Source organism: Trematomus bernacchii, unplaced genomic scaffold, assembly GCF_902827165.1.
Source record: "Trematomus bernacchii unplaced genomic scaffold, fTreBer1.1, whole genome shotgun sequence".
NCBI classification, from domain to species: domain Eukaryota; kingdom Metazoa; phylum Chordata; class Actinopteri; order Perciformes; family Nototheniidae; genus Trematomus; species Trematomus bernacchii.
The window spans coordinates 2796357-2811378 of record NW_022987683.1 but is presented as its reverse complement, the minus strand read 5'-3'; the positions used below and the strand labels follow the sequence as shown (position 1 = coordinate 2811378).

Below are 15022 nucleotides of genomic sequence, written 5' to 3'. Positions count from 1 at the left end.
GGTACTTTAAGTATATTTTGATGATAATACTTTTGGACTTTTACTTGAGTCACATTTTGATTGCAGGACTTTTACTGTAACAAAGTATTCCTACACTCTGGTAATTCTACTTTTACTCAAGTACAAGATCTGAGTACTTCTAACACCTCAAACATTTAACAACATTAACATTTTCGCAACATTTAAATTTGTCTTTAAATAAAATGATATTCTGGTAATCACTAAGAATGATAAAATGTTTGCATAGGCCAAAACTAGAAGAGAAAGCACAACAGCATTTTGTGAAAACAACACAAGGCATTCTTGGGACTGCGTTGCCAGGGGACAAAGTCATAATTAAAGACATCACTCACCCCGGACAGAACCTGTTTGAGCTCCCCCCCATCAGACAGGTGCTTCAGATCAGATTCAGATTTTATGGGTTCTTACATTTATTTAATCCTCATCCAAGCACAAAATACATTTTGTCGTGCCTTAAAAATGTCATTAAAGTTCTTGAATCTAATGTTTAAAAGCTCAGTCTGCATCAGCCACTGCTTACTATACCATGCTATAGCACATTGGCATTGAATGCTTTGGCACAGTGGAAATGTTGGATTTAAACATTGTTTTTTTCCCAGGACAACATTTTTGTCATTCTGGACAGTGAGAAGAAATGTTTTGAATCATGAAAATTCTTAGCCCACTACAGGTTAACATCTCAAATAAAATCTAGTAGATGGTTCTGAGTAAGATATGAAGTGCAGTAACACATTTGACTAACTTTATATCTGCTTAGCATTTCCTACAACGATGATACTTGCTAACTAACTAGCTCAATGCAGCTAAAGCTTCTCATTTTCAGTGTTGTAGGGATGCTAGGAGGAGGCTACAGTTATTTAACATAACCTACAGTATGCTAACGAATTAGCACTTTGACTGAGATATTTTATTTAGTTTTGGAGACCTTGACCAATATTTAACAGAAAAAACTGATTTATGTCATGTCCAAGGTATAATCCTTATACAGTAAACCTTTAACAATAGACGAACAAAGAATGTAACCTTATTTCAGGTTAAATTAAACACGTGCATTTGGTTAGCATTAGCAACTCCTGCTAACTTTGTGAGTGTAATGTTGCTTTTTAAAATAATGCTAAGATTGTTTTGTACGTGTCGTTTCGGTGGCACATGTACTGAGAGATTAATGATGGTTAGATAATGATAGTGAAACATTGCCTCAGCAAAATGCACCAACAGTAAGAGTCAGTTAACCAGAATATTGCATTTTAGAAGTACTGTATCAGTGTGTGTGTGTGATGAAAATGCACTCACAAGGCCACAAGTAGCGACTTCGACCGACACAGGAGCTGTTTCCACTTCCTGTTGTTGACCTTTAATGCAGCAACCCAGTAACACCACACTTTCCACAGTGTGAACGGAAGACATTGTGAAACCGGCATCTTTTCTACAGAACCTCTCACTAATGCAGACCATTGACTAGCTTGTAGTACACTCAAGAAACGTTGACTTGAATAAATGTATTATGTTAACAGATAACACATAACTGTAGTAGGTCAATTGAAAGCATTAATATTACGTTTAAATGTAAAACAATATGTTCAACTTAATACAATTGCTTTCAACTTACCTAATACAGTTATGTGTAACCTGTTGACATAATACATTTAATTAAAGTTACTGTTACATTTTTTCAGTGTATGATCAAGTGAAAGTCTAAGTAAACATTTTTTAAATGCACAAAGAGAATGTCCTGATTTAAATGAACTTGGACCACATAGATTGAGTTTATGGAAAAGAGAATTTATAGAAAATAGAAAGTATTTACACACATTTAAAAACATGTACATGCTTCAGGTAAAAGTAGAAAGGTATATACATCATTTACATGCTGAAAATAGGGATAACAAAAATATATATAAAAATTCCCCGAGCAGGTCCTCATTCACTTTCTTTGTTCTCCACACGCTCGAAGTAATCGAAGGATTCGTACACTGGCACCTGACACTGAAAGAGAGAGACACATAAAAACTGTGATTGCGAGCATTATACTGTATCAGTGCTATAGCTATAGCTTATGTACATTGACATAAGACCTTTGTGAATGCGCAATACAAACAATTAAGGAGGCATGAGAAATTGAAACAGTTGGTCAAAAACAGGATGCCAGATATATTTCATAATTATTACTCAATACTGTATGTCCCCGTTTTGGTTCCAACGAGATCATAGTTTATACTGAATTCCCAGAAAAACTGAAATGTGTTTTTGCTGCAGTGTAAACCAGTACAACAGTTTGGTTGTGTTTTAAATCCTACCCCGATGAAACATCTATTTTTTTATTTAAATGCAAGTGTATGATGCAAGTTTATCGTGATGCTGCCTCACCGCATTATATTTCTATTACATTTGTGAGAGAGATCAAATATAAAACTTGAAATGAAATTCATTACAAAAGTAAAACTAAAATAATGCTTGAGCCACTACATAAAGTCTTCTTAAAAAAGGGAACAATTTAAGTTTTGCTCTTTCAATGCTGTAGGGCACTGCATTACACCATACTGCAGTAAAGGTGAAAGAAACAAAATTCTAAAGGATTGAACATTTTATAAAATGTGGTCGGTGTATATGCAGCAGAACATAATAACATCAAATTGAAACCAACAATGGATTTTTTATTTGATATATTAAATACTGAGAATGCTGCTATTTTATATAATGTGCTCTCAAACTACTTCCATTACTTATTGCTGCCACATGCCCCTTAGGACTTGTGTATATGTCTATGTTTTAATGGTGTGTTATTATGTTATGTATATTGTATGTATCTTGGAGATGTACTTGGAAAAGACAAAGGCACATTTCCACTGAGGTGGAAAATACAGTTAATCTAATCTAATAATGTTATGCCTTCAGAGAGTAGTTTTAGATTAGCATATTTAGCACCATTCACCACCTAGTCACCATTTATCACACTTCAGCTCACGCAATATAATAAACACCTCTTGTGGAACATTCTGGAAACTTTAAGAAGGCTGATTAAAGACATGTAAATCAATGTGAGGCAGACTGACAATGAGGATGACTTCTTTTTTAAACAAGATGATATGTAACAATTGTAAATATGCAGTAATGTCTAACATTTATTTGTAATTTATTTTATTACAATCACACAAATTCTATGTTCTGTATCTACCAAAAGTTAATACCTGACTTGTTAGCCCTCAAATCAGTGGGCAGAACATCTGAAATGCAGTCCCTGTACCCATACGATTATTTTTGTGGGGACTTTCCCGCTTTATATTGTGTCCTTCATGTTTTCCTCTTCCCTTTTTGTTAACGTGTTTCCCAGGAGAGGTAAACTGCACTGTTTTCGGACATTTCTGCATTAACCTATGAACAAAGACAAGGTGGAATCTGACTTCAAAGGCTGTAACACTGACTTCAAAGGCTGTAACACTAGGAATATGTGGGCGGGACTAAGGACAATGACTGACTACAAAGGAGCAGCGGGGGGTGCTGCGGGAGTGTCTGCGTGCGCATCTCTCCCAGATGAGCTAAACAGTTTTTTTGCACGCTTTGAGAGCAGCCAGGCTGTGGAGGTACAGAGGGACCAGGAGCTACACTGCCCTTTTGTTTTAAATAGGGCAGATGTGTGTAAATCCTTTAAAAGGGTTAACCCACACAAGGCTCCTGGACCTGATGGCATCCCTGGCCGTGTTCTCGGGGTGTGTGCAGTTCAGCTGGCAGAGGTGTTCACAGACATCTTCAACAGGTCCCTGCTGCAGTCTGTAGTCCCCACATGTCTTAAACACTCCACCATCATTCCTGTCCCCAAAAAGACAATCATCACCTGCCCCAACGACTACCGCCCAGTAGCACTCACCTCCATCATAATGAAGTGCTTTGAGCGGTTAGTCAAATTATTCATCACCTCCTCCCTCCCTGAATCTCTGGACCCCCTGCAGTTTGCCTACAGAGCAAACAGGTCCACAGACGACGCCATAGCCCTCACCCTCCACACTGCCCTCTCACACCTGGACCCGAAGAACAGGAACACATATGTGAGAATGCTGTTCATTGACTACAGTTCAGCATTCAACACCATTGTGCCCTCCAAGCTGGCCATCAAGCTCAGAGACCTCGGGCTCAACAGCGCCCTCTGTGACTGGATCCTGAACTTCCTGACGGGCAGACCCCAGGCAGTGCGGGTGGGAAATATCACATCCTCCACCCTGATTCTCAACACCGGTGCCCCTCAAGGCTGCGTGCTCAGCCCTCTCCTCTACTCCCTGTTCACCCACGACTGCGTGGCCACACACAGCTCCAACACCATCGTGAAGTTTGCTGATGACACGACCGTCATCGGCCAGATCACAGACGATGACGAGACGGCGTACAGAGAGGAGGTCGAAAACCTGACATCTTGGTGCCAGGAGAACAACTTCCATCTCAACATCAGCAAAACAAAGGAGCTGATTGTGGATTACAGGAAGCAGCAGGGAGAGGGACACGCCCCCATCGCCATCAATGGGACTACGGTGGAGAGAGTCAAAAGCTTCAGGTTCCTTGGGGTCCACATCACTGAGGACCTGACATGGTCTCTTCACACCACCACCATCACCAAGAAAGCTCGACAGCGGCTCTTCTTCCTCCGCAGGTTGAGGAGGTTCAAAATGGATTCCAGGATACTCTGCAACTTCTACAGGTGCACCATAGAGAGTATCCTCACTGGCAGCATGACGGCCTGGTACGGCAGCTGCACCGACCTCGATCGTAAGGCTTTACAGAGGGTGGTGAAAACTGCACAGCACATCACCAGGACGGAGCTGCCATCCATGGAGGACCTTTACTCCCAGCGGCTCAGGAAGAAATCACTACGGATTATCAAAGACCCCCATCACCCCAGCCACAAACTGTTCATTCTGTTGCCGTCTGGCAGACGTTACCGCAGCATCCTGGCAAGGACAAGAAGATTCGGAGACAGTTTCTTCCCGCGGGCAGTGAGACTGTTAAAAAATTGAACTGTTGAAACAACTTCAAACATTCAACTGCTACTCAGTAGTATGTATCTAATACCTAATATATATATCATTCCAATAACTTGTATATAGACTCATACTGCACTATTCCACATCATAACTTTATTTCATTTTTATAACTATTATTATTTTTGTATTGCTCTTGCTCTTATTGTTATTATGTTATGTTATTATGTTGCATTGTTGGAGAAGCCTGTGACATAAGATTTTCAACTGCATAATTACTCTGTAGCTATGTCAGATTGACAATAAAGAACCTTGAACCTTGAACCTTGAACCTTGAACATGTGTGTATGCTGAATTATTTCTTTCTTATTTCATCTGTGCAGGAGCCGAAGTGTGAGGGCATACAATAAAGTAACAACTGATGTGTGTACATCTGTTGTCAGAATAAACGCAGATCGGCTCCAACAATATGCTGACTCGCGTCTTATCTTCCAAAACACATCACAGACACCGCTGGTCGACACCGGTTACATAATACAATAGAATGGCCAATGTCTGTTCTTTTCTCCTCTAAAGTGATCAAAAGGTGGATTTCCTTTTCCTCTCACTATTTGACTCTTCATTCACTACACTGAAGGAAAAAAGGGAACGAAGACCCTGCTGTTGGCGCTACCATTTTGTCTTTTTCAGTTTGCTACTGTTACTCTGTTTGTCATTGTACTCACCCACTGAGAGGACCCTGTGGAGGAGCTGGTGCTGTGTTTGTCCATCTCTACTTCCTCAGAGTCAATGTGGGGAACCTCGTAGATCACCCTGGCTGTTCGTGCTGAACCCATGAGACACACACACACACACACACACACACACACACACACACACACACACACACACACACACACACACACACACACACACACACACACACACACACACACAGAGACAAACAAAAAAGTCATGATAAGGTATGTTGAACAAAATCTAATCCAGGTTGTAAGATCATACATTGAAGCATCACACTTAAGCTTTATTTTACCCAAGCCATGTATTGCAGTCACAGTTGACTTGAACTAAATGCATTATGTCAACAGATTTCACATAACTGTATTAGGTTAGTAGAAAGCAATAATATCAAGTTTAAATACAAATGAATAGGTTCAACTTAACATTATTGCTTTCGACTAACCTAATACAATTATGTGGAAACTGTTGACATAATACATTTAATTAAAGTAAATGTTTAATTTTTCATTGCAGAACATTTCCTTGATAGCTTTTTTTAGTCTTGCGTATTATAGGGTATACTCACCTCCAAAATGCAAAAAACAGAACACAAATAGGTGGGAAATGTTTGAAAGTGGAAGTTTACCATGACCACAAATTTTGCTAAAATGCACGAGCTATTAAAGTCCAGGAATTCAAAAATCAATTCAATTATATTTATTTTATTTTATCATTTAATATACTTTGAATTGTCAGATTGCGCATACATTTAATTTTTCCCTTTAGTTAAATTAAGACTTAGCCAAATGTATGATTAAATGTTCACATGGGACGATCAAAATGTTTGGATTTTGTCCCCCATTTAATATAAATCTCTAATAAGTTTATATTAAATACAAAGACTTCACCTTATGTTTTACGTCATTAACTCATTGTTTTGCTTCAAATACGCAACTTTACCTTCAACTTAAGTTTATCTAGGCACTTTTTCATTACAGTATGTACGGTGAAAAAATGGCAGATTAATGTTCTCAGCATTTTCAGTTGCTAGAAAGACAATTAATGAAGGTTTAAGAATGTATTTTAAGATAAGTCATCTTCAAAGCACAGATTAGCATTAGTCCTTTATTTGTCAAATTGTAATTAGATTGTTTCCGCTATTCAAATTCAAACCTTGTAGTTTCTGCTCTGTTTAAGTCTTCCTACTGGCTGCGTTAGTTGTGTCTCTTTAGAAAAATGACATCATATTAAGCTGATGATTTTCTTTTTAGATAATATGACCTTCAAGCTGGTGCATCACAAAAAACTAATTCTATTCTCTTCCATTCTTATTAAATGTAAATAGGCTAAAACCTATCTGCATGGTATAGGCAAATGAGAAATATGCTTTTTATTTTATTTGGGTAAACCAACCCTTTATTCTGGGACAATACTTAATAGAGTTTCAAATGCTTGAATAATATGGCAGTAATATATTTTTCTTTACCTTGTCTCCTTCGCAGACAGCAGAAACACAAGAGTGTGATGAGGAGTAATGGAGTCACCACAGCCAGACAAATGATCACAGAACGCTCCACAGAAAGGCTACGTTGATGTTCTATTGTGAGAAAAAGTGATACACAAATATAACTGGTGACAAAATAGCAGAAGTGAAGGTGTTAGGGAGTTTCCTTTAATTTGATTTCTTTTGCAGGAAATTGGATTTGTGTGCAAGGTAAAGAGATGTTAAAAAAAGTAGCACTATGAGAAAAACAACATTGGATTGTTTATTTATGAAACAGGCAAAATGTGACTGATCTAAGGTTTACAAGTTAATGTGAAGCCTTGTTTTGTCACCTACCTCTTGTTGTGTTGACCTCTGTGTTGTCTACAACTGTGATGACAGTACCATTTCCTTCTTTTATAGTTAAAACTGGTATCTCCACTATCACTCTGCATATGTATGTCCCTGAATCCTCTCTGGTGACACTACTTAAGGTAAAGTGTGAGCAGTTAGATCCTTGATTCTTGAAGTTGAAAGACTCCAACTCTGTGTCATTTTTCAGCCAATTAACGCTGACGCTTTCAAACTCCAGTGGCCAGCAGCAGGTGATGTTGACTGTCTCCCCCTCCTCGACGGATAAATCAGGAGACTGGGTAACAACAAATGTACCTGATGAAACACCTGTGAAGAGATGGAATGATGAGTTCATCAAAAACAAATACCCATTGCCATATTTTAAAAGATTTTTTAGCGTGTAACATGTTATAGACAATTTTAAACAAAATCTCAAGATATGCGTTATATAGACATGGTTTAAGAAGATCGTAGAGATTTAAACAGTTTTAGCAAATGTCTACAACCAAAATGTGGAAACTACATAAGCAATAAGGAAATGGTGGTCTCTGTCAATTGCCATGTATTGTTACACATTCAACAGTTATTGCTAATGTTGGCTACGATAAATACACTCTTTAGGAAATCCATAGTTTTCGAGTACAAGTTTAACAAGGTTAAATTAAAGGTTAAGTTTTGTTTTTACTCACACCGAGATGAGAGGGCACAATAAGAGGCGAGGAGCAGACTGCAGAGAAGAAGCTTCATCTTTACACTCTGAATCACCACAGACAACTGACACTCTTCTCTTCACAGCTATCAACGTCCTTCCCACCACATTACATCACACACACACACACACACACACACACACACACACACACACACACACACACACACACACACACGTCACTGTGGGCATTGTGTTTTTTCTGCCGCTGCTCTGTTCCTTCCTCTTTCAGTTGCTGCTTCAGGTTCTACTGAAATGTCCCACCAACAAATAAGATGGTGAGGATAAAAGAAGTAAAATATTTTTGTGTTTTCATTAGGAAAATATAAGGGCAATGTTGTCTTTGCCTTGTGTTTCAACTACCAAAGGACACAAATGGTGGCCTTACTCCATTTCTTACCCTAAACCTAGTCCTACATTTACCAAGTATTTTAAGGTTTCTTTGTAGTAAGTTAATTGTCACATTATTTCCAAAGAACCTTTAAAGGATATTCTTCAGAAGGTTGGTTCAGTTCACCTGTTTATACTAAAATGGGTTGAACCATTCATCTCTGTTCAGATTGAGGTGGTGGCATCTTAAAGAGGCCCTATTGTGCTGTTTGGGGTGTTCCCTTTCCTGTAGTGTGTTCTGTAGGTTTGTGTGCATGTAAATGGTCTACAAAGGCTCAAATCCCTGTGTGCAGCACAAGCAGTATGAGAAAAATAAAGAGCTTTTCGAACATTAAAGCATGAAGACATGTCAGAGTAGAGGCAGAAAATACAAATATGAACCTGAACATGAACAAAATAGCGCCCCTTTAAAGTCATGAATTGCTGTCTGCTTTAGTGTTGTGTTTTTTTTCAAACAACCACTAGGAGTCCCCAAAGTATACACTCTTCAAATCTTTGACTGAAGGGCTTACTCCTACACTGTCAAATTCTCCACTGTCTTCAATATACTAAAAACTAATTGGTCAAGTTTTATTCTGATGTAAACCCTCTGTGTACTATGTGCAGAAATATGTACTCTTATCCACACTTTTGGACCTGCCATTCAATTTGTATGTATTGCTTTGTGTCACTTTTTGCTTAAGATAAAAACCTTTATAAATATATGAGCCAGAAAAATTAAATAAAGCATGGACTCTACCATACTATACTTATAGGTCCATATTCAAACTAAAACAGATGGTGCCCTTATGTTTCTGAATTGCATTTATACAATCCTGTACATATAAGAAAAGATTACTGTCCTGTTCATTTTTTTAATAATTTTTTATGACATGCAATTATAGACACAGAGGCAATCAAAGGAGATATAAGCAGTCTACCACACACATTTTCTAAATAAAAGCATCAAGACGAATCTCAAAGTGCAGATTAACACAATGTTAGCAAACTCCTTTTATCCAAAAACGTAAGCGAATAATTAAAGGTGACACGTGTTGATTTCGTGTAAATATCATTACTATGTGTGGATTCCTTTTCCTCACATCTCTTTACTCTTCCTCCTGGTTTTCTCCTCTTCTTTGGGCTGAAGTGAGTTCATTTCCAGGAGCAGCTGAAACACAGATGCACTGATCGATTAGTCTCAATGTTCTCTAACATTGTATATTCTTCTAATGCATGATCAAAACACAATTTTATCAAAATGGAGTAAAGGTTGTTGTACCTGATGTGCGTCACTGAGCTTTAGCCCTGGAATTGATGATGAAGAAGGTCACGATGAGGCCGAGGAGGGGCAGGCACCTCAGGACATAAATGAACACTTCTCCCCTGAAGAGAGGAACTGAGTATCCTACACAGAGATGACATGATTAGTCTTTATAGGCGACAACACCTTTCTGTGGGAGGTGTGACATCCTGCAGTTGGGTTGAGTCTACCCCATTTTCTCTTTTTTTTCTTTTTAGAAGATAGGATTTGGTTGATAGTTAAAAAGGATGTCAAGTAAACTGCTTTGAAAACAAGCAATATGTGGCTGATCTAAGGTTTGAGATGTGATATCAAGGCTTTTTTTCTAAACAGACCATATTACATTCTGAATTCTTAATATAATTAGCATATGGCAAACCAAGATATTAGTCAAAAACGATTATGCAACACTACCAGTGGTGGAATGTAACAAAGTACATTTAGTCAAGCATAATACTTTACTTTTTCACATTATGCTAATTTATATTTTCACTTTTTACTCAACTACATTTATTTTACAGATTAAGTTACTAACTACTTGGAGGATTAAGATTATTAATACAAAATATATATAACAACTAATACATTATGATATATAGCTTAATCTATCAAAACCTTTACCAATTGCAACATGGAAGTGATGAACACATTATTTCATTATTATTTAAATACAATCATTTCAAATAAATGGTGCTTAAATGGTCCATTCTGCAAAACAAGAACCTTTACTTTTGGTACTTCAAGTATATTTTGAGGGTAATACTTTGGTACTTTTACTTTAAGTACAATTGTGAATGCATTTCTACACTGTAGTTTCGCTTATTTTACTGAGTGGATAATCTGAGTACTTCTTCCATCTCTGCTAGCACCTACCTCTTGTTGTGTTGACCTTTGTGTTGTCTATAACTGTGATGACAGTACCATTTCCTTTAAAAGAAGCAAAAACTGGTATCTCCCCTATCACCTTGCATATGTATGTCCCTGAATCCTCTCTGGTGACATTAATTAAGGTCAAGTTTGAGCACTTAGATGTCTCTTTTTGTGGAGATCCTTGAGAGAGATTCTTCATGTTGAAAGACCCAAAATGTGTGTCATGTTTCATCCAGTTAACTCTGAATCTTCCAAACTCCAGTGTCCAGCAGCAGGCGATGTTTACTGTCTCCCCCTCCGAGACAGAGAAATCAGGAGACTGGGTAACATCAAATGTACCTGATGAAACACCTATGAAGAGGGATATATAATTTGGTAAAATACAAATTGCGCCACCTCACATCTAGATGAAAAACAGGGTAAGACTTTTAAATATATTTAGTTGAGTTGAGAAAAATACAAGAGCAGGGTAAAATGGCACCATTTTCTTACAATATATTTGAAAGAAAACAAATATACTAATTTCACTTTCATTTATCAAGAATACTAAAAAACATGTCATGATTTAAAAAAGAAATGCCCAACAGCTATACCCAAATAACACCGATCAGCCATAACATTATGACCACCTGCCTATTATGTGTAGGTCTTCTGCATTACCCTGCTGAAAGAGGCCACAGCCATGAGGGAATACCGTCTCCATGAAGAGGTGTACTTGTCTGCAACAATGTTTGGGTAGGTGGTGCGTGTCAAAGTTACATCCACATGAATGGCATGGCAGGACCCAAGGTTACCCAGCAGAATGTTGCCCAGAGCAGCACACCGCCTTCTTCCCATAGTGCATCCTGGTGCCATGTCTTCCCCAGTTGATTGACGCACCCGGCCATCCATGATGTAAAAGAAAACATGATTCATCAGACCAGGCCACCTTCTTCCATTGCTCCGTGGTCCAGTTCTGACGCTCACGTGCCAATTGTAGGCGCTTTCGGAGGTGGACAGGGGTCAGCATGGTCACGGAGCCCCCTAGTTAACAAACTGCGATGCACTGTGTGTTCTGACAGCTTTCTAACAGAACCAGCATTAACTGTTTCAGTCATTTGAGCTACAGTAGGACCACACGGGCCGCCCTTCACTCCCGACTCGCATCAAGTCTGTTTCTGCCCATGACCCCGGTTCACTGGTTTTCCAGACCACTTTGGTATATACATATACATATACATTTGGCCCTTGTCAAAGTCACTCACATCCTTGCCCATTTTTCCTGCTTCCAACACATCAACTTTGAGGATAAAGTGTTCACTTGCAGCCTAACATATCCCACCCAGTGACAGGTGCCATTGTAACGAGATAATCCATGTTCTTCACCTGTCAGTGGTCATAATGTTTTGGCTGATCGGTGTATTTTCATTATTTAAATAAATGCGTGTATTGTTAGCTGTATATTTCCCCACACCTCCACACAGTTGCTCCGAAATCATAATTTTTTAATTCCCAAAAACCATCAACTTGGTTAGCTTGATTTGAATGACCGACTCTCAAATGACTGAGTACAAAACTATAGTAAAATACTGAATATGGAGATCATGCAGACTATTCGTACTTACTCCGAGAAGAGAGGGCACGGAGGGGGGCGAGTAGCAGACTGAACAGCAGAAGATTCATCCTTTATCACAGATCACCACTGAATACTGATCTAACAAATACACACAAAGCTATTGACGTCGGCTGCGTTTGAAGGTGTTTTTAAAAGTTGTTTGAAGATAAAAGTATAAAACGACAAACTCTGTCTCTTTTCTTCCAGATCAGTTGAAGACAATAATATGAAGGAAGTCATTTAGTCAAGCCCTTTTCTCTCTGTGAAGCCGGAAGAATAAAAAGAAGAAGTGTTAAAAAACAAAACGATGGGTGTTTCCTCTGCAGGTTAGAAGCAAAGGCCACATTATTGCTCAGGTAATAGATTTGGCAAATCAGACTTTTTATTGAAAATATTTTTTAAAGGCATTAAATGGGGTTTGAATTGACCATTTATTTTGACCTCAACTTCTATATAGGTGGAATTTAAGTTGTGACCTTTAATGAAACAGTGACCCTGCCCCTAAATCTCTATTTATTCTCTATCACCATTTACTTCATAAATACAATATGTGAGTTCTCCAAACAACAACAAAAGATGGAGAAAAAATACTGCTTAAATCAATATTCATGCTAATGCTTATTAAATGACTTTATTAAGCAATATTAGCAAACTATAGGAAGTCTAATAATAAGTAGGAATGGTAATGGGTTATGTGCAAATCAACTAACAGAGTAAAGAAGGTGTCAATCAAGTGCAGTTTGTGAGAGGAGGCACACTGGAAAAACTGAAATGTTGACCTTAATTAAATGTATTATGTCAACAAATTGACTGATATGAAGGTTGACTACATTACATGTGATTTAGACACTTCTATCTAAAGCGAGTTACATATACTACTATACTGAATACATGTCTACTCAGCAGGAATTTGTGGTTTGAGTATATCTTGCCCAACAACACTTTGACATGCAGACTGCCGGGCATGGGGATCGAACCACTGACCATCCCATTAGCAGATGCATATGTACCCCCTGAGCCACAACTGTCCTGTTAATAAATAATATCACATACACTGAAAAACAGAAACTTTGACTTTAATTAAGTGTATTATGTCAACAAATGTCACATTACTATATTAGGTTAGCTGACAGCAATACTATTAAGTTGAATCTAATATTTTGTATTTAAATGTAATAATATTATGTGAAATCTGTTGACATAATACATTCAATTAAATTCAACATTTCAGTTCTTTCAGTGTAGAGAGGTTATTACAAATTGAGGTTAGATAAGTGATTATAAAAAATTAAAAACATACCATAAACCAAAACAGTACCAAAAATGGGGTTTGTGTTCATGACATTTTGGAATAAAAAAGATAAAGAAAATGTAATAACTGGACATTTATTTTGACAAATTTATTGTATAGTAGTCTGTGCTTTTAATGACTTGTATTGAGACACATTTAGAAATAAAAAAATGTTGCCGTAAATGTATTCTAAAAGCTTGTTTTAGCATGTTTCATCATCATGTCAAGCAACTTAATACATTTCTTACACATTTTGTACAGTAAGGATAGATAAAATACCACATATACCAAGTATTTTATACATATTTTAGGTAGTGCTGCATGTACAGAAAGTAGATATTTAAAGTGTCCTGACTCCAGGCTATATGGGGCACTGTCATGGAGGAATGAACCAGCAATCTCTGGACTCAATAATGAACGTATCAATGGAAGGTGGTTCTAGAGACAGCAGTTTGCATGGTGCAGTGAGTCTGCCTTTGTGGTATTTGTCGATAAGGTCTACAAAACAGAATTAATGTGTGCACTACTTTGGACTGTCAGTGAGTTAAAAGAGAATGACAGGAAGACCCTAAACCACAAACCGCTGAATGTTCAGCCTCCCTCTCACTGACACAGATATTTTGCAGCCCTTTAGTCTTCTTATAGTGACATGCTGTGTACACATAAACTTACACAGCTTCTTATTCACGGACACAATGATTCATTCCGTCTACTTTATTGCCAATTTGGTTATTTCAGTTAATATTCAAAGGGTTTTGTACGGGCTCCAGTCAGAATCCAATCATCTATCTTTATTAGAATCCTGTAAAGCAGTAATAGTTTGCTTACTTGTTACTATTTGCTCTATAGCATTATTCTACTTTTAGTCAATCCCAAAGGAGATTTTATTTTTAAGGATTTGGTAAGGAAAATGCACTCTTTGCTGATGGTTTTAATTTGGCGGTATACAGTGTTTTTACACAAGAATATAATGGTTGAAGTAGATACACTACATACTGATATACACCTGAACATCAGCAGGAGAGGACTCTTTAAAGTAGAGACACTACATACTGATATACACCTGAACATCAGCAGGAGAGGACTCTTTAAAGTAGAGACACTACATACTGATATACACCTGAACATCAGCAGGAGAGGACTCTTTAAAGTAGAGACACTACATACTGATATACACCTGAACATCAGCAGGAGAGGACTCTTTAAAGTAGAGACACTACATACTGATATACACCTGAACATCAGCAGGAGAGGACTCTTTAAAGTAGAGACACCACATACTGATATACACCTGAACATCAGCAGGAGAGGACTCTTTAAAGTAGAGACACCACATACTGA

At 37.8% G+C, this 15022-nt stretch overlaps 1 protein-coding gene and 1 long non-coding RNA gene across 2 annotated transcripts; both read right to left on the bottom strand.

Annotated features, from left to right (window-relative positions):
* Positions 1-1782: 1782 nt before the first annotated feature.
* On the bottom strand, positions 1783-8351 carry LOC117487724 (kin of IRRE-like protein 3). Its single transcript, XM_034136375.1, has 5 exons — positions 8235-8351; positions 7549-7872; positions 7195-7305; positions 5714-5814; positions 1783-2007 (listed from the first exon to the last, which is right to left on the bottom strand). Exons 1-5 carry the CDS (start codon positions 8290-8292, stop codon positions 1942-1944), a joined length of 660 nt encoding a protein of 219 aa, XP_033992266.1. The 5' UTR covers positions 8293-8351; the 3' UTR covers positions 1783-1941.
* A 1140-nt stretch (positions 8352-9491) lies between these two features.
* On the bottom strand, positions 9492-12626 carry LOC117487725. The gene is made up of 4 exons (XR_004556431.1): positions 12401-12626; positions 10800-11147; positions 9906-10031; positions 9492-9794 (listed from the first exon to the last, which is right to left on the bottom strand). It is a non-coding gene; the product is annotated as an uncharacterized LOC117487725 (long non-coding RNA).
* Between the last annotated feature and the right edge of the window lie 2396 nt (positions 12627-15022).

What these genes read in the sequence shown, in the direction of transcription:
- LOC117487724 (XM_034136375.1), bottom strand. Translation starts at nt 8,292, where the DNA reads ATGAAGCTTCTTCTCTGCAGTCTGCTCCTCGCCTCTTATTGTGCCCTC. An exon ending in AGAGGTCAACACAACAAGAG is followed by an intron (nt 7,306 to 7,548) that starts GTAGGTGACAAA and finishes TTCTCACAATAG; the next exon opens with AACATCAACGTAGCCTTTCT. An exon ending in CTGTCTGCGAAGGAGACAAG is followed by an intron (nt 5,815 to 7,194) that starts GTAAAGAAAAAT and finishes TCATGGGTTCAG; the next exon opens with CACGAACAGCCAGGGTGATC.